We start from the raw sequence: 19,156 nt of genomic DNA, 5'->3' as shown, positions 1-19,156 counted from the left end.
AAAACGTTACCAGAAGCCTAGGGTAGATTTCTGAGGTAATTTCCAACAAAAAACATTCTAGGTATAACTTTTTTTTCCTATCTTGCTTGTTTTTTGTTGGAAATGACCTCAGGAAATCTACCCTAGGCTTTTAATAATGTTTTCCATTTTCACCCTGTAGAGATAATTAGAAGCTAAATAATGGCACATAGAAGAGAAATTTTGACCATCATGTTTAATACATGTGCTCTGTGAAAAACAGTCAGGGTTCATAATATAACAATTGACAAATTTATTATTGGTTTTGGTACTAGGTACTTGTTCAGAAGTCACATCAATGGAAAGTTGTTACCAAAAGGAACAGTCTGAAATGAGCAGTGGCCATTGGCCATTGTTATTATTGTGTTACTTTATACATAAAAAAGAGCTTTCTTTTTCATTTTGTAGCTTCTGAATAATTTTCCAGATTTCCAACACATTGGTGTGTCAATCTGTGTAGACCACCTTCAAACATGATCAAATACCATTCAACTTGTTTGAACACAGTAAACTCATTGTACTGATTCAGGGTGTGTTTATGTACTGGGCTGAGATAGGCCATTCTTGAATATTTTGGACGTGGAGTTTTCAACAGATTGACCCTTGCCTTAACTGATGCTAATGACAAGACGCTAAATACACGAGGTAAGTGTTTATGAACTTTTTCTATACATATAAATGAAAATTAAACGTATCGAATTTACTTTATTTAAAAGACATCCATCTACTTTTGATTGTTATCGCTCTTAGTTCTTAACACTCGTGTGTGTGTGATATACATAAAACTAATATTACTTGTCCTTATTTACTTTATTCTCAGGGAGATCAAAACGAGTCCTGCAAGCTGATTTAGAAACTTCACAAGCTTCATCTAGCAGAACAAAAGCTACGTCAAATATTCCCAAGTCAAGCTCTGTTCCTACTAACACCAAACCAGCAAGTACTAATCCCTTTGAGGAAGAATACGATGAAAGCAAGAATCCTTTTAGTTCTGACGCCTATGATGAATCCTTGAACCCTTTCTCGTGATACACGTACCATGTCAGCATGGAGTGTTCATTCTCTGGCGATTTTATAGAATCATATGAGACCTACTTGAAAATATGTTATTGGAAAAATATTTGGTGTTGTGTTGCTTGAAACACTAATGTTAACCCAGCACATAAATTACACGAAATCTGTTAAAGACTCTGGCGATTTTATAGAATCATATGAGACCTACTTGAAAATATGTTATTGGAAAAATATTTGGTGTTGTGTTGCTTGAAACACTAATTAACCCAGCACATAAATTACACGAAATCTGTTAGAGGTGAAAGCACACTTAGTACAAATCGTGAATACCCAAAGGAATCTGAACGTTACTATCCTATCATTTAAAATTGAGCTCTTTTGCATAATTTTACACATAAAATAATGATCCCCTTATATGTATAAGTCTAATATAATTTATCATTTTTTGGCCCATTTGCAACTACATCATTTTATTTGCTTTAGTGATGTTTCGTGCTTTATACTGTTACTTCTATTACTTTTCTCTCTATTGATAACTTTATAAAAAAAAGTTCAGAGTAATGTATTATTTTAAATTATATCTATTTCATTAAAATATTTATTTTTTACTGCCTAAATATATCTTCTTTTTCTACCTACCTACCGATATTACATTGAAACTTCACAAGAAACTAGCAAGTATATTCAAAGTTCAAAATCTTGAACGTGAACTCATTTTATTTTCTATAATTTCAATTGAAAAAGAAATATTTAATCTATATGATTTACAATATTTAAAATCTACATAGTATTTACAAGCAAATAGTGGAGATAAGATGGAAGGGGAAGATACAATAAGCGGATAGGAGTAAACTTTCAGTAACCAACACAGGTTGAAAAAATATTTTGATAAAATGGTTTATTCTATTTACATAATCTAAATGTTACTAAAATTCCCTCCCATGTGAAAGGACAAGGTGGCTTTGGCACCAAGAGCAGATAGAGAGAGAACTGGGAGAGTCAAACAAAATACAAGATTGAATTTTGTTCAAGTATTCTTGACTAAACAGTGATAAGGAGGAAGCTGCCTAATTTTAGCAGGGAGTGGTTGATATGTAGAATGTAGATACATCATAAATGTCTTGTTAAGTAATTGACAAACTCACCCTGATTAATTGTTTCAGTGGAGGAGGTTCAATTTCTTTGACAAACATTCAAATATAGATGGAGGAAATATCAAGTCAGCCTTAGGGGTAAGTATTTACCTATTTAACAAAACAAAGAAGAAGGAAAGGAAAAGTGAAAAGCCTCAACCCAGGGTAAAGATACGTTTCATTCTGTACCCCTCTCCTTATTCCCAGCCCAAACTTTTGTGTTTACTGAGGTAAACTACAAAAAAAAAAAAAAATCCAGATAACTTTTGAGTCATGTCAAGGAGTTCCAATGAGAAGGTAAGTTCTAAGCTTATAAGTAGGTAGATGTAGGCATCTACAGTACAGAGAACTGAACATCGACCATAGCCTAGTCCCAACCCAAGGGAAATAAATAAACCACTCTAATAAACAGAGCCCTGACCATTGCTCCAACCATAGTACCATACTAACCCTTGCAGAAAATGAAGAAATTGAGCTTAGTAGTTATTCTGCAATGGTTGATGGTTTTGTATTCTTTTTTGATAACATTTGAAGCTCAAAATTTTCAAGTGAAGCAGGCTTTATTGTGGACACCCTGTTGAGACGGTCAATGGTCTCAACAGGGGGATTAATGGTCTAAGGTCTAGGCCAGGGTCCATGGTCTATGGTTGCCATTGTTCATGTGCACCAAGCCTGGTACAAATTATGCCAGGAAAATATAATTGGATTATAAGAGAAAAGTCCTTAATAAAAAGAGTGCTTTAAAGGCCCCAGTAAATACATAGTTATTAGGTTATTGTTTGACACAACAATTTTGTCTTCTGACTTCATTTATCCTTGGTTTTCAATTGCAGGTAATAGCAACAAGTTCCAGTAAACTGTACAAACTCAAAAACTCAAATCATCATTGAGACAGTAATAATTAGTCATGGCATTTTTAGAGGTAAGACATCAATAGTTGAGGGATTTTTTTTTTAATGAGTAACCAGAGTAACCACTTGAAAGGCAAATACCCAATGAATTTAATAATAATAAAATGGAAAAATAAATTACCATGTAAGTAAGTTGAAGAGAGAGAAGATTCTAGAAATGTCTGATTAAGCCCAACCCTGTAACTGAGTGGTTAAAGCGACTCTCGACTCGGAGGTGCTGGGTTCGATTCATGGCCAGGACGGAAATGTTGTTGACCAAACTTTTCAGTTCCCGGATAGGCATGGATGTAAAAGAATGTGTATCGAACAATCACAAATCCGTCGTGGTAGATTCGTAGAAGCTCAACCCGTCCTTTGGGGCTGACCAGCCCCTACACCTAAGCCTCAGTTTGGGCTTTTTGAGTGTGAGTATGCTCAGTTTGGGCTTTTTGTGTGTGAGTATGTAATAATCCGTCGTGGTAACTAATGTGAATGTACTTCTGAGGTAAATAAAGAAGCGGGTATGATCAGTTCTTTACCATCTGTTTCTAGTTTCTATGTGATTACCAAAAGAGGGGCGAAGGTTTGCAAACACGCAACCACCCTGTATATTGAGATTATCAGTATTCCGCCAATCCGGACAGAAAAATATCATTGTTTAGTATCAGGGATGTCACGTTGTTCATACTGGGTAGAATTCATGGAATTAGGATAAGAGGAGAGCTTTTTTACTTGCTAGTATTTACCTATAAGCAAACTAAACTATGTAATGAGAAAGTGATGCAATCGGTTCAAGAGTAGACTGGAAAATAAAATTCGGACCTATTCTCCGAGGGGCTAGGTATGTTGGAAAACTTTCAATCTACAAAGTACATAAGTAGGTGGTAAATTATACATTACGTACCATACTATCATACGTACTTAACTTAGTAAGCGCTACTTACAGAAACAATTATTCTATTATTTAGTTTTCATTTCATTATTTTTAAAAGTCGGCAAAACATCACTCTGACCGTCAGTCCTCCTCAGAGGACGCTCTACTTCTAGCAGAGAAACATAGGAAGCATACCTGGTATCTCAAGATACAAATAGAAGATCATGGCAAATATCTAGAGGCTCTGCAATATATTGGCAAGCTCTCCTTCTACGAGGCAGAGGCTAATATTAAACGTTACGGAAAAACCGGTTCTCAGCCTCCTCCATGTCACGAGTGAGGTAGCTGAAGTAGTCATTGCTCTCCATACCTGTAAAACAATACTCATGTTACTCAAACTATAACCAATGGACTACACGACGCCGACGTTTTCTAACAGTCTAACACCAATATATTGGCAAGCTCTCCTTCTACGAGGCAGAGGCTAATATTAAACGTTATGGAAAAACTTTACTGGAACATGTCCCACAAGAAACAAGTGAGCTACTCAAGAGATTATGTACTGACTACAAGCCTTCTAATATGCTTTTGCCAGACATGAACCAAGACATAGGCTCTACAATATATTGGCAAGCTCTCCTTCTACGAGGCAGAGGCTAATATTAAACGTTATGGAAAAACTTTACTGGAACATGTCCCTCAAGAAACAAGTGAGCTACTCAAAAGATTATGTACTGACTACAAGCCTTCTAATATGCTTTTGCCAGACATGAACCAAGACACTAGATTGGTTTTGGTGCTGGGAGGAATCAACTGGTTTCTTTGGACTTTTCGATTTGCTTCTGGATCGCTTTAACCTGGAAGGAGGGAAAAGTAAAATAATAAAATAGGATTGTTGATAGGAACATCTGCAAGGGGAGGCCATTGAAGCCAAGGTCGGGATAAAAGTAGCAAACAGAAAGTTCTCAAAGGGGGAAATCAGCCAATCACAGGGCTTGCTTTCCGTGTCCAAAACAAGAAGAGTTTCCTATTTGTAGCGACAACATCGAATGTCCAGTTGTATACTTTATCAGAGACAGACACAATGACTCAACTGGAAAGCTTTGGTTGTACAAAGCGTTGCTCTGTGATGACAGAGGCAAGTGATAGCCAATTCATGATTGCCAAGGAGGTGAAAGATGCTAAAGCACCGGAAGACAAAGCTATCTATTGCTTCACGACTGAGGGGAGAGGACCCTGCTTTGCAGTGGATGGAACCAAGGAATTTCTCCAGTGGTTTCGATCCTATCTTGTAATAGTAGCTCATGATATAAAGAACAGTGTCTCTCATGTTAGACCTAGTGGTACAGGAAGTAATGTACCAGGAGGGCATACAGTGACCGTGCTTGATATTGATAACAAGTTCATTGTATACTCTGCCGTGCATGCACCTCTCGTAGGCGCTGTAGCAGAGTGGGGCTCGCTGTTCCTTCTCTCCAATGATTATAACCTCCATCAGCTCAATGAGAAAGATCTCCAGTCCAAACTAAGTTTATTATTCAAGAAGAATTTGTATGACGTCGCTATCGCGTGTGGAAAATGATGTGGTAACTTAACACAGAGCCTTCATGAGCGTGTAAAGTTGGCGGGAAATTTGAAATTTTGATTTTTTTTTCTACAATGCGTACAATCTGAATTCATTTTTTACTTTTTATCTCTAGTTTGCACGTTTATATTATACCTTTCATTGAAATTAGATATTACAAACAAGCCAATTACAAAGCAAACAAAAATAAATATAAAATAAATTTTTAAAATTGCCGCCGGGACAGAGGGTTAGAAAAAATGCCCAACAATCCCACGCTATCCTTGGTTAAGTTACCACTCCAATGCAAAACTGTAGAAACAATATCCTATCTCACCTCGTGCAAGCTCATCTCAGCCCAGTACATAAACACACCCTCAGTGCTAGGAAGTTTACCAACATTAACTGCGTATGGACTTGGGTTTATTTTTGAAGCTGGTTTACATGGGTTGATGCTGCATATGAACACTGTATGTTAAAAATATGCCTCCACTGGTTTCAGCAAATATACTGATCCAGAAATGAATTGCTGTCCATACTGTTGAATTCGAGTTATAGGATAAAGGGCTTTTGAAGCAACTGCTTTGATTGGTTTTAAAACTTACCGGAAGGTACTTGCTGATGGCTTGATTTATAAGGGCTCAAATGGAATGACCGATAGCACACTGTTTGGTTCAACAAATGAGCATACAGTGGTCTTTGTAAATTTCTACAACTCTTGATGATATGGCTCATCATTTCAATCACCAAGTCTCACAAACTTATAGCAACCACATTTCACAAAGTCTGATAAGAAACACTTCTGAGAGGTAAATGAACTGATGAGTGATGAGTGTTATAGCAAGCACAGGTAATCTCAACAGAAGGATTTGTGTACCATAACACTATTGGCTCTTTCACTCCAGTTTTTATTTAACTTTTAACCCTTTTTGAAGCTTTTCTAGAATAACTAGAATTTCTTCCTAGCTTTCTCTTTCCCAACTTCGGCTTTTCTAACTTTTCTTTTGCAACTTTTGCTTTTTGGAAAAGCGAAAAATCAAGAGGTTTTCTAAAAAAACCTCTTTCAAAAAACTATTCGTCAGCTGGCAACACTGTCTATTAAAATTGAAAAAATATTGCTAACTTCACAGATGTGGTTTGATTATTTGTTTGTGCTAACTTCACAGATATGATTTTAGTTGTGGATATGTGGATTGACTGGATTGTGCGTTTGTGGTGCGATTGTGGAATGGATCAATGGATTCTTATCAAGAGATACCTATCACGAGTGATAAAGAGATGATTATAACCTCCATCAGCTCAATGAGAAAGATCTCCAGTCCAAACTAAGTTTATTATTCAAGAAGAATTTGTATGACGTCGCTATTAACATTGCTAAGAGTAATCATTATGACAAGGACAGCTTGGTGGAGATATTTCGTCAGTATGGTGACCACCTGTATGCTAAGGGTGATCTCTATGGTGCTATCAGACAATATATCAAAACTATTGGTAAACTGGAACCCTCCTATGTTATCCGCAAGTTCTTGGATTCACAACACATAGAGAAGTTGACAGAATACCTGGCTGCCTTACATAAAGCTGGAAATGGTGTGGCTAATGCTCAACACACGACCTTGCTTCTCAACTGTTATACCAAGATTGAAGCCGTGCAAATTTATATACATAATATGTATCTGCTATTATTTACAGGAAATTTTAAAGCTCACTTGCCAGACTACCAGAAAGATATGCATCATCCCAGAGAATAAAACAAAACTTAATAATTATCTTAATATCCTTTCTCTGACCACTTATGGTGAGCACAATAGACTATTTATTACCTTCTAGAATGCGGACTCCTGGTTCTGGATCTAGATTTCGAATTGTACGACTTTCGTCTGGAACTAGAAGAGTTGTATCGTTTAGAACTGCTCCTATGTCTAGAACTACTCCTGTGTCTAGAACTGCTCCTATGTCTAGAGTTACTCCTGTGTCGAGAGGAAGATCTTGATCGTTTGCTTCTAGAATCCCTGGATTTCCCATCTTTACTGACAACAGTAGACTTGGTAGAGCTTTGTGCAGGTTCCTCCTCTGCACCTCCAAAGCTGGTAATGTACATGATCTTCCCCGAATTTATTGGCGAAGGAGAGCGGGATTTTGATTTGGACAAACTGTTGATGATTTCCTTCTCTTTGGAAATACCATAGGTGGGGCTAACGCGCGTAGCAAAACTGAGAGGACTTGACCGGCGACCTTGCATCGCTTTCTCTCGGAATGCTCTCCTCTCTCGTCTTGATTTGCGACCAGAGAACAAGGCTTTCTCTTCCTCTTCTTCCTTGGCAAGATGTTGATGATTTCCTTCTCTTTGGAAATACCATAGGTGGGGCTAACGCGCGTAGCAAAACTGAGAGGACTTGACCGGCGACCTTGCATTGCTTTCTCTCGGAATGCTCTCCTCTCTCGTCTTGATTTGCGACCAGAGAACAAGGCTTTCTCTTCCTCTTCTTCTTTGGCAAGGCGGAGGTTCTCAGCCTCCTCCATGTCACGAGTGAGGTAGCTGAAGTAGTCATTGCTCTCCATACCTGTAAAACAATACTCATGTTACTCAAATTATAACCAATGGACTACACGACGCCGACGTTTTCTAACACCAATTTTAATCTTTTACAGTCATGTAGTAACATACATTTATCCCATGGCAATAAATTAACAGTAGGTATGATTCAATGTTTCCTACAGTAGAAATACTCTGTCCCGCCTGCCAAGGTAAAAGTTTAAAGAGTAGTATATCTGGTGCTTGTATGTAACGAACAGCTGGAGTTGCCTTCTGTCCATTTCCTATGTCAGCATTCGTTTCACAAACATTGCTTCCAGAGCTTCTCAGAAAGTGATAAGGAGTGCCCTGCTTGTCTTCCTAAGAATAAACATATCCTCAATGTTATACAATCACAGGAGCCTAGCAAGACACTCAATGAAGTATTCCATAGTGATTTAGACAAATCAGATGATCCATTCGGAGTTGTGGCTGAATATTTTGGACGTGGAGTTTTCAACAGATTGACCCTTGCCTTAACTGATGCTAATGACAAGACGCTAAATACACGAGGTAAGTGTTCATGAACTTTTTCTATACATATAAATGAAAATTAAACGTCTCGAATTTACTTTATTTAAAAGACATCCATCTACTTTTGATTGTTATCGCTCTTAGTTCTTACACACTCGTGCGCGTGTGTGATATACATAAAACTAATATTTTACTTGTCCTTATTTACTTTATTCTCAGGGAGATCAAAACGAGTCCTGCAAGCTGATTTAGAAACTCCACAAGCTTCATCTAGTAGAGAGAGAACTGGGAGAGTCAAACAAAATACAAGATTGAATTTTGTTCAAGTATTCTTGACTAAACAGTGATAAGGAGGAAGCTGCCCAATTTTAGCAGGGAGTGGTTGATATGTAGAATGTAGATACATCATAAATGTCTTGTTAAGTAATTGACAAACTCACCTTGATTAATTGTTTCAGTGGAGGAGGTTCAATTTCTTTGACAAACATTCAAATGTAGATGGAGGAAATATCAAGTCAGCCTTAGGGGTAAGTATTTACCTACCTATTTAACAAAACAAAGAAGAAGGAAAGGAAAAGTGGCTCATAATTCTGAAATCTTTCTTCTTGTGACTCTTCCTCAGTCAATTCAACTTCTGTATGTTTTACCTCAGGGATGAAATCCAGATGAGCTCGCACATCAAACCTGTTAGAACAAATTGATTTATTGATAGAATACCTCAATACTTGGCCCTATGTATTTTCAACAATCATATTAAATAAAAGGGTAGGGTTGAATATGTAAGGATATATTAGACTTGTTACCTGTGCTCTAAAATGTCTTTAATCAGATGAGTTTAATCAGATCACCACATAAATCACACTCTTTTCAAACAGGAAAGTTATTTTATACATTTCACCATCAGTAGGTACAATATTTTTTTTAGTGCTTAACACATTTATTACCAGTGTTACACCAAAGTGTTACACCTTTTTTGTGTGATAATGGAAAACCGTGTTACATCAAGGTAACACCGTTGGAGCCCTTGGTGTTACTTCAATGTATCACCAATAAGATTTTTGATTGCTGGAATGGCTTCTCAAGACTTCTAGCTATTTAGGGATATAAAGAACTTTTTCCTGAGACTTATAGAAAAAAAGAAATTCAAATTTTACAAAGAGGAAATTTTTCCCGCTTTCCCTCTTTGTTGTATGACTAAAATCACAACAGATTTAGCTTGTTATATGGACTAGGTATATTTATTTATTTTTCATGTTACTGGGCAATATTTACACGGATCACCAGTGCTGGCAGTGCCAGTGTTACATGGACATAACACCGGTAAGATTGGTTGTGGCATCCTGTAAACACATGTACATTGCAGCTGTGGCGTCAAAGTGTTAAATGATGGGCCCATAGCCATATTCAACATCATCTTGCCATCCCCAACCCAAGTATTACCAGGATTAATTTACTATTGATAAGTGTGAATGTGAAACCCATTTTCAAGTGTTTCCATACCTACCTGTCTATCATGATATCCCTATCACCTTGCCAAGACATCATGGTGGATGGACTGTCAGCTGCCAAAGCCACCGATGGATCCAGATGGATCTTACAAGGTCTGCCATGAATCTGTATGAACTGTGTCGGGTCTGCTCTGATCTTCTCATAGTAGTCTCTTCGTCTCTCGGCACGTCTCTTGTAGTCGACCATCAACCCTCGTATTTTCTTCTCTTGCTTCCTGGCTTCATGCCACATGATGAAGAGTGTTCGATCACGAGGTTGAGGGTGTGTTCATACCCCACAAGACACACTGGACAAATGAATGAGCTTATCCGGGAGGGTACCTGAACTACATGACTTGGTTCACTTGATGGAGAATTGGAGATAGCAGAAGTGGATCTTCTTTCTTCAATGCATGGGTATCTATACAAGAGCCGTAGGATTTGAACAACTAGGTAATTCTATTACTCACACTCACTCAGGGCAGCTTTTAATAAAAGTTAATAATTAATTTCGCCTATTTTAGCCTTTTTGCTTTTTGGAAGTTTCGGACTTGGTACTTGGACAAAAATACAAAATCAGAAATTTGGTTTCCTGCATCTTTGTATTCTTTGTAGATTTTGCTAACTTCGGCTCTTGTTTACACTTTACATTTCCAATACAATGCGTATTGCATAATCATGCGCCGTTTCTACTAAAATCGAAATGCAATGCACATTGCATACTTACATATGATTTAGGTTAGGCGTTTTTTAACCAACGCACGCACATGCATAATCTCATGAAAAACGTGATAGAGGATGAGATAAGATGACATTTTGCTGATTTCAACAAAATCGAGAAAGGAGGGGGGGGGGTTAATTACTTAATGTTGTTCTTGGATGGTCCAAAGCCCACTTTTGTAAACCTCAGATGAATAATTCAATCATTCATTCATTGAGCTCTTGCTTGAAATACAAAAGATGGCGAGATAGGTGGCTACTTGTCTTGTGTTCTTAGGACTATTGCTCGATACATACTACTCCAACAGGGAATGTAACGAGAAATCCAATCGTAATAGTACATGCACACCGGCTTGATTTCGACTCTTTGAGCCAAAAGGAATAATGACCATCTTTCGTTTGATAATGTAAAACTCCATTCTGTACTACTTATCCGTTAGTTTTGTAGTTTGTATGCGAGATAGGTACCTGCCGGTTCCTACAGTGGACTACAAATTTGTACTCGTAAGTACAGTAGAACCCCGATTTTATAAACCTCGGTTATATGAACTCGAAAATCCGATCTTTCTCTTTATTTTTTACTCGAAAATCAGAATTTTTTTCTGATAATGCAAACAAAAATTTCCGATTTTTATATAGGTAAGCACCTATAAACCCTCACATAAATTTTAAACAATAATGCTAATATGAACATATTTTGTCCTTTTAGTTAAATTATATGTCACTAAAAGGTCAAAAAATCAATAAATAAGCATTTGCTGTCGAAAATTTGCTATGTTTTCTCTGTTTTCTAATGTAACCCCGATTTTATGAACTTTTATATGCAATTCCGATTTCATGAACTAGGTAGGTAATTGTTCATAAAATCGGGGTTCTACTGTATTTCGATATTTTTCGATTGTAAATACACCGTACAAAATAAATATGCACCTATATACTTACACATACCTACCTGTAGTTGGGTATAGATAGGTAGGTAGGTACATACCTATTTAGTACACTGGCGTATCATGAGATTTTCTAAAGGGGAAGCTATACTATACAGTTATTATACACCCGCATACCTATAGGTAATAGGTACTATAAAGTACCTCTATTTTGTGGTGGCCTAAAGGTGTGTCCAGTCCACACATAGGCCGGTCGATGTCGACTGAACCGTCCACACTGCCTCGACATCAAAGCTTCACGTCGTTGATTGACGAGGTTTTTTTTTAGAGCTTTGATAGAGGGAATTGTAGCTGCTATGGTCTTATCGTCCCGAAAGGGAAGAGAGAAGGACGAAAGGATAGGAGAAAGCCATTCGTTCCGAGAACGAACCTTATCCGTTCAGGGTAAAATCCGGCGCGAACCCGCAAACTAGGATCAATTTGAATCTGTCTCGGACATTTTGCCCTACTTTAATTCAAATTCTAGTCATTGTAAAATCTACAACGGCCATGTGGCCAAATATGGGAGCTGGGCGTATGGACCACTTGATGGAAACAATTAGAATACAAAAGCGGGAATTTTGGGCAATTTTACTGACATCAGTAGGTAACCTAAATGTTTTATAATATTACCTACCTATCGATTATTAAATTAAAAAAAAATAATATTTTATTTTATAAAAAATATTTTATTTTATACATACCTACTCACAATGTTTTATTTAAAGTATAGACAGACCATTATTTTTTCTTTTTGTTATCAAAATGAAAGGTCCATGGCCGACTTAATGTTGACCAGGATATTATCTATACTTATTCTTAGAGAAATAGATATCAATTGATGGGAGTGAGTCAGTAAGTTACGTGTTTGCGCCACATAGATAAAAATATAATGAAAATTAAATAAATGGTTTCTATCCTTATTGATACTATCAATCACCTTATCCATCCTTATCATTTTCAGTTGATTTTCGGCGTCATTTCTATACTTTGTTTTATTTACCTAGAGATTGGAGAAAATGATAAAATAATCACTCACGATAAAAATATAATGAAAATTAAATAAATGGTTTCTATCCTTATTGATACTATCAATCACCTTATCCATCCTTATCATTTTCAGTTGAATCTCTTCGGCGTCATTTCTATACTTTGTTTTATTTACCTAGAGATTGGAGAAAATGATAAAATAATCACTCAACAAGTTGTGAGTCACCTACAAGAGAAAACAAACATGTTTATAATTATTTATTATTGATATAAAAAATAAATAATTTTAATAATGTTTCTTTTGTGATTGATCACGACTTGTAAGGTTAAAATGGTATCTAAACGAGTGACCTGCTGCCTGCTGGGCAATCACGTAACTAACTTGAGAACTAACGCCACTCTGGCTGGGTGAGATCAATGTGGCCAGCTGTAAATACTAGAAGCCAGCCGAACATAAGTAGATACATAACTACATCACATTACCCTAATAGTACCTACCTATAGACCTGGAATTATTTATCTTTAAAGAACGACTTGTAAGGTTAAAATGGTATCTAAACGAGTGACCTGCTGCCTGCTGGGCAATCACGTAACTAACTTGAGAACTAACGCCACTCAGGCTGGGTGAGATCAATGTGGCCAGCTATAAATACTAGAAGCCAGCCGAACATACATAAGTAGATACTTAACTACATCACATTACCCTATTATGTACCTACCTACCTACCTACCTACCTACCTACCTACCTACCTACCTATCTTCTTCTTCTTCTTCTTCTTCTTCTTCTTCTTCTTCTTCTTCTTCTTCTTCTTCTTCTTCTTCTCCCATGTTCAGATGGGGTCGGCGTTTGTCGTTGGCCTCTCAATCAGCTTAAGAGTGATCGCTTTGAGGCAGGTCGGCGTTTGTCGTTGGCCTCTCAATCAGCTTTAGAGTGATCACTTTGAGGCCAACTGGTTTTGGCTAAACAAAATTTTCCGAGTGGGATGCCCTTCGCACTCAATTAACCTTCGCTATTGATATAGCGTGAGGAAATTTGGGCTAGTCTTCTCCCTGTTTATAGTCCCCTAGCTGACGCTGATCTACTCTCTGTTTATAGTCCCTCAGCCAGACTTCTTATTATCATGTACCTACCTATACCTGGAATTATTTATCTTTAAAGGTATTTTACGACACCTTGTATAATATAAAATACTAAAAAAAACCCTCAAAGAAAGGTTCAACCATATCGGGGCTAGTCCTTTCTTCTTGCAGACAAAAACACATCAACTTCTCCCCTCTTTTTTTGTGAAATGAAAAGAAATTTATCTTTTCTTTTGCACATTTCAGATTTGAGGTGAGATTTTTTTGCTAATAAATCAAAAGCTAGTTTCTGAGAGAGTTTTGGAAACATGCAAAAAAGACTTTGAATCCCATTATAAATATAAATAATGTGTTATAGAAATACCATTGAATTTGGTTAAGAATACATAGGAAGCAGTAGGCAGCGGTCGCACAGCTCGGCAGCGCTGCCGGGTCGCGCTGCCCGGCAGCTAGGATCGGAACGCCACCTTTACATCATAGGAAATCCAAATATGGTCTTATTGTATGCACTTTTCGATAAAATGTCCGATAACCAGATAACAAAATATGAAGTTGTCATCACCAAGTTTTCCTATCTACCGTGAGAATGTCTTTCTAGATCCAGAACCAACAGGAGTATTGTTAAGACCTTTGCTAGGCAATGGGCTGACATTTGTCATTAGCCATTAAGTCATTACTGTTTATTTGCATCCTAACACAAACACAACATAACGATGGGTATTTTCATATCCTTTTTCTCCCACTTCTTATTTATATTTAACTTACTGTCAAATTTTTACATTTGCATGATATTCTTGACCAGTAGCCGAATGATCAGTAGGTAACCTCCGGCATAAAATAAAATTTCCGGGTTCGACTCAAATTAGGTTTTACGAAATGTATACTGTAGGTATCAAATTTTTTTGATGCTTTTTTTAGGAGGTAGGTACCTACTTTTGATACTGGAGATGATTGCAGTGATGATCATGCAAGAATAAGCTGTCACTGGAATGATCGCAAACACAGGAACCATCAAAAGTAATGAGCTATAGGAACTCTGAAACAAAAAAAGGGTATTGTATTTATGTTAAACAATCATAGTCACATAAATCATGTACCTACTTTTGATACTGGAGATGATTGCAGTGATGATCATGCAAGAATAAGCTGTCACTGGAATGATCGCAAACACAGGAACCATCGAAAGTAATGAGCTATAGGAATTCTGAAACAAAAAAGGGTATTTTATTTATGTTACACAGTCATAGTCACATAAATCATTTCATTCACACAAGCCTACTGTACTCCGTGTGCCTACTCTGCCTTGCCGTTGTAAGAACTTTTGAAGCATCCGTTACTTTTGTCTTATCTCATGATTTTATTAATATTATCAAAATTATTAGTCGTCGAGAAACATGTGTTTCAATCGGTCACTATAGAGAGCTCTGTTATAATTTGCTTTTGAGCCTTTTATGTAATCCTCTTGTTTATAATTTGTGTTCTATAGTGCGATTTTCTTTCCATAATTTACCAAAGTCAGTTTATATCCTAACTTGAACCTCTTACCGATAAACAAAATACTGATTTTATATTCGTGATAACTTTAATCTGAGTAAAAAGTTACGTTCTTGTGGGTATTTTAAACACATTTAAGTGACGACATATTGTAGTGTTTTTTAAAGAGTACCTAATAGTACTTAGTTTCCACAAGTTCAAATATATATATACATACTTACCTATACTACCTATAAGTAACCAAGAAGTATTGATAGAAAATTACACACCTCTAGTTCTTTTTAAGATAAATAAAACCTAGAGCCTATGAAAATTAATAAATATTGGTAAATATTCAATATAATGGTCATTGTGCGATGCATTGAGAATACTACGTAATTACCACTCACTGATTAGTAAACAAAGACATGAAGTAAAAATCCATCCAACGAAACATATCTGAAACATAAAACATTGTTAATTCGATAAAAATGAACACAGGCCAAGAATCTTATTTGAATCAATCTTTTGAGAAGGACAATGAACAAAATGATACTTTTGTTGTTTCCGATCCCCCCAACATTGGAGAAGTTAAACATCAGCTTATTTGCCAAGATGTAAACCATTTGCCAAGATGTAAATAAGGACAATCTTAATGATAACATAAACAGCGGCACTTTAGATGGTATTCCATTACTGGAACCTAATCATAAGAAACACGTAAGCATGATTTTAGAAAATGGAAGTAAGATGCATCACAGTAGTGTACCCAAGAGGGACATAAGCCTGGAGCCAGTGGATGGACTAAAGAGTTGTAATAATGAACCAGATCAGGAGAACATTTGTAATAATAAAACAGATCAGGAGAACTTTGACAAGAGCCAGGTCGTGGATGAAGCACTCCTACTGGCAAATGATATGATTTGTGTAAAGATGACAGACCCACCTTCTTTTCTCATGACTGCAGAATAAAGAGTTGTAATAATGAACCAGATCAGGAGAACATTTGTAATAATAAAACAGATCAGGAGAACTTTGACAAGAGCCAGGTCGTAGATGAAGCACTCCTACTGGGAAATGATATGATTTGTGTAAAGATGACAGACCCACCTTCTTTTCTCATGACTGCGGCCGATGGGAGTTCCTTTTTGCTGAGGAAGACCACTTTGCATTTTCTAATCTATGCTCTAGGTATCTGTTGTTCGTATCTTCTGAGTGGCGTGTTCTCGGAGCAACTTCTGAAAGGATCCTATGGGACACACGCCGAACACTTTTCTTACATTTTCATCTTCGTTTTCGTGCAAGTCATTGTGAACTACACCTATGCTCATGTGTTGCTCTGCACAGTATTCAAGAAGGATGAGGACACTACGGCTACTAAATACTATGCTATAACCGCCTTTTGTACGTTTATGTCAATGTTCCTGGCTAACAAATCCTTGGCCTGGATTAGTTACCCCACACAAGTCCTCGGCAAATCAATCAAACCAATCCCTGTGATGATTTTCAGTGTAATCTTTGGCAAGCAGAGGTACTCGCTCAAGAAATATTGCTTTGTGATACTAGTAGTAGTAGGTGTATCAATGTTCATGATCACCAAACCATCTAAAGACCTAAAATCAACGCATATAAGTTTTGGTTGGGGAGAGCTGTGTGTTACTGTGTCTCTCATATTTGATGGAATAATTGGTAAGTTCACAAATAACATTCGAACCTTCTAAGAAAAGATGTAATAAACTCATGAAATATTTCTGTATGGAAGATAAGGACATTGATATCAATAATGCTCATTGAATTAAAAATAGGTAGGTAAAATGGTAAATACGAGTAAACAACACTTCTTTTAGTAAATCTGCAGTATACTTGTAGGTTCGGGTATGAGTTTTATTGGTTTTTTTTTTTTTTTTTTTTTTTGTACTTTTTCAACACTGCCCCTATAGGGTGGGTGTCCACTATGGCAACAGTTTAGAAATACTTCATTTATTCATCATTAAGTATGTGATAGTATGATTCATCCATCCTCTTCTCTCTCTCTCCACCTTCCTTAGGACCTTAGAAAAAACTAGTCCACTTGAAGGTGTTAGCTTGGAACTACATCTCAATGCTCAACTTACTTGAAGCCAATGGCAGCATTCAACTGGGACTTTTTCTTTCCTTCTACACTGATTTCATTTTTAGTCACTGGACCATACTGTTCCTCCAAAGCTAACTGTGCAAAGAATTTATCCTCTGGGATGCCAAGGAAATCATTTTGGACCAAGATTCGGTACCGCTCATAATTCTGAAATCTTTCTTCTTGTGACTCTTCCTCAGTCAATTCAACTTCTGTATGTTTTACCTCAGGGATGAAATCCAGATGCGCTCGCACATCAAACCTATTAGAAGAAATTGATTTATTAATAGAATACCTCAATACTTGGCCCTATGTATTTTCAACAATCCTATTAAATAAAAGGGTGGGGTTGAATATGTAAGGATATATTAGGACTTGTTACCTGTGCTCTAAAATGTCTTTAATCAGATGAGTTTAAAGAGATCACCACATAAATCACACTCTTTTCAAACAGGAAAAGTTATTATATACATTTCACCATCAGTAGGTACAATATTTTTTTAGTGCTTAACACTTTTACCACCGGTGTTACACCACAGTAACACCTTTTTTTGTGTGATAATGGAAAACCATGTTACATCAAGGTAACACCATTGGAGCCCTTGGTGTTACTTCAACGAATCACCAATAAGATTTTTGATTGCTGGAATGGCTTCTCAAGGCTTCTAGCAATCTAGGGATATAAAGAACTTTTTCCTGAGACTTATAGAAAACAAATTCAAATTTTACAAAGAGGGAATTTTTCCCTCTTTCCTTCTTTGTTGTATGACTAAAATCACAACAGATTTGTCTCGTTATATGGACTAGGTATATTTATTTATTTTTTATGTTAGTTTGGCGTATGTGTTTACTGGGCAATATTTACACGGATCACTGGTGCTGGTAATGCCAGTGTTACATGGACATAACACTGGTAAGATTGGTTGTGGCATCCTGTAAACACATGTACATTGCAGCTGTGGCAGTCAAAGTGTTAAATGATGGGCCCATAGCCATATTCAACATCATCTTGCCATCCCAAACCCAAGTATTACCAGGATTAATTTACTATTGATAAGTGTGAATGTGAAACCCATTTTCAAGTGTTTTCATACCTACCTGTCTATCATGATATCCCTATCACCTTGCCAAGACATCATGGTGGATGGACTGTCAGCCGCCAAAGCCACCGATGGGTCCAGATGGATCTTACAAGGTCTGCCATGAATCTGTATGAACTGTGTTGGGTCTGCTCTGATCTTCTCATAGTAGTCTCTTCGTCTCTCGGCACGTCTCTTGTAGTCAACCATCAACCCTCGTATTTTCTTCTCTTGCTTCCTGGCTTCATGCCACATGATGAAGAGTGTTTGATCACGAGGTTGAGGGTGTGTTCATACCTTACAAGACACACTGGACAAATGAATGAGCCTATCCGGGAGGGTACCTGAACTACCTGACTTGGTTCACTTGATGGAGAACCGGAGATAGCAGAAGTGGATCTTCTTTCTTCAATACAAGGGTATCTATACAAGAGCCTATTTTCCGTAGGAATTGAACAACTAATTCTATTACTCACACTCACTCAGGACAGCTTTTAATAAAAGTTAATAGGTAATTAATTTCGCCTATTTAAGCCTTTTTGGAAGTTTTGGACAAATTGGAGAATTGGACAGAGTCAGAAATTTGGTTTCCTGCATCTTTGTAGATTTTGCTAACTTGTAACTTCGGACTTCGGCTCTTGTTTACATTTCAATTTCCAATACAATGCGTATTGCATAATCATGCGCCGTTTCTACTAAAATCAAAATGCAATGCACATTGCATACTTAAATATGATTTACGTTA

At 36.9% G+C, this 19,156-nt stretch overlaps 1 protein-coding gene and 1 long non-coding RNA gene across 2 annotated transcripts; one reads left to right on the top strand and one right to left on the bottom strand.

The window, feature by feature from the left end:
- Positions 1-576: 576 nt before the first annotated feature.
- LOC113468527 lies at positions 577-1,177 on the top strand. The gene is made up of 2 exons (XR_003392251.1): positions 577-663; positions 839-1,177. It is a non-coding gene; the product is annotated as an uncharacterized LOC113468527 (long non-coding RNA).
- A 3,106-nt stretch (positions 1,178-4,283) lies between these two features.
- LOC103511869 (CLK4-associating serine/arginine rich protein) lies at positions 4,284-19,012 on the bottom strand. Its single transcript, XM_026825493.1, has 11 exons — positions 18,431-19,012; positions 17,333-17,594; positions 14,848-14,950; positions 14,680-14,730; positions 10,047-10,269; positions 9,190-9,226; positions 8,288-8,389; positions 7,851-8,070; positions 7,317-7,665; positions 4,676-4,786; positions 4,284-4,299 (listed from the first exon to the last, which is right to left on the bottom strand). The coding sequence occupies exons 1-11, from the start codon at positions 18,664-18,666 to the stop codon at positions 4,284-4,286; spliced, it is 1,710 nt and encodes a 569-aa protein (XP_026681294.1). The 5' UTR covers positions 18,667-19,012.
- Positions 19,013-19,156: the final 144 nt, after the last annotated feature.

Source organism: Diaphorina citri, unplaced genomic scaffold (genome assembly GCF_000475195.1).
Source record: "Diaphorina citri unplaced genomic scaffold, Diaci psyllid genome assembly version 1.1 scaffold760, whole genome shotgun sequence".
NCBI classification, from domain to species: domain Eukaryota; kingdom Metazoa; phylum Arthropoda; class Insecta; order Hemiptera; family Psyllidae; genus Diaphorina; species Diaphorina citri.
Note: the sequence above shows the minus strand (reverse complement) of the source record. Positions and strands in the feature narration are given on the sequence as shown.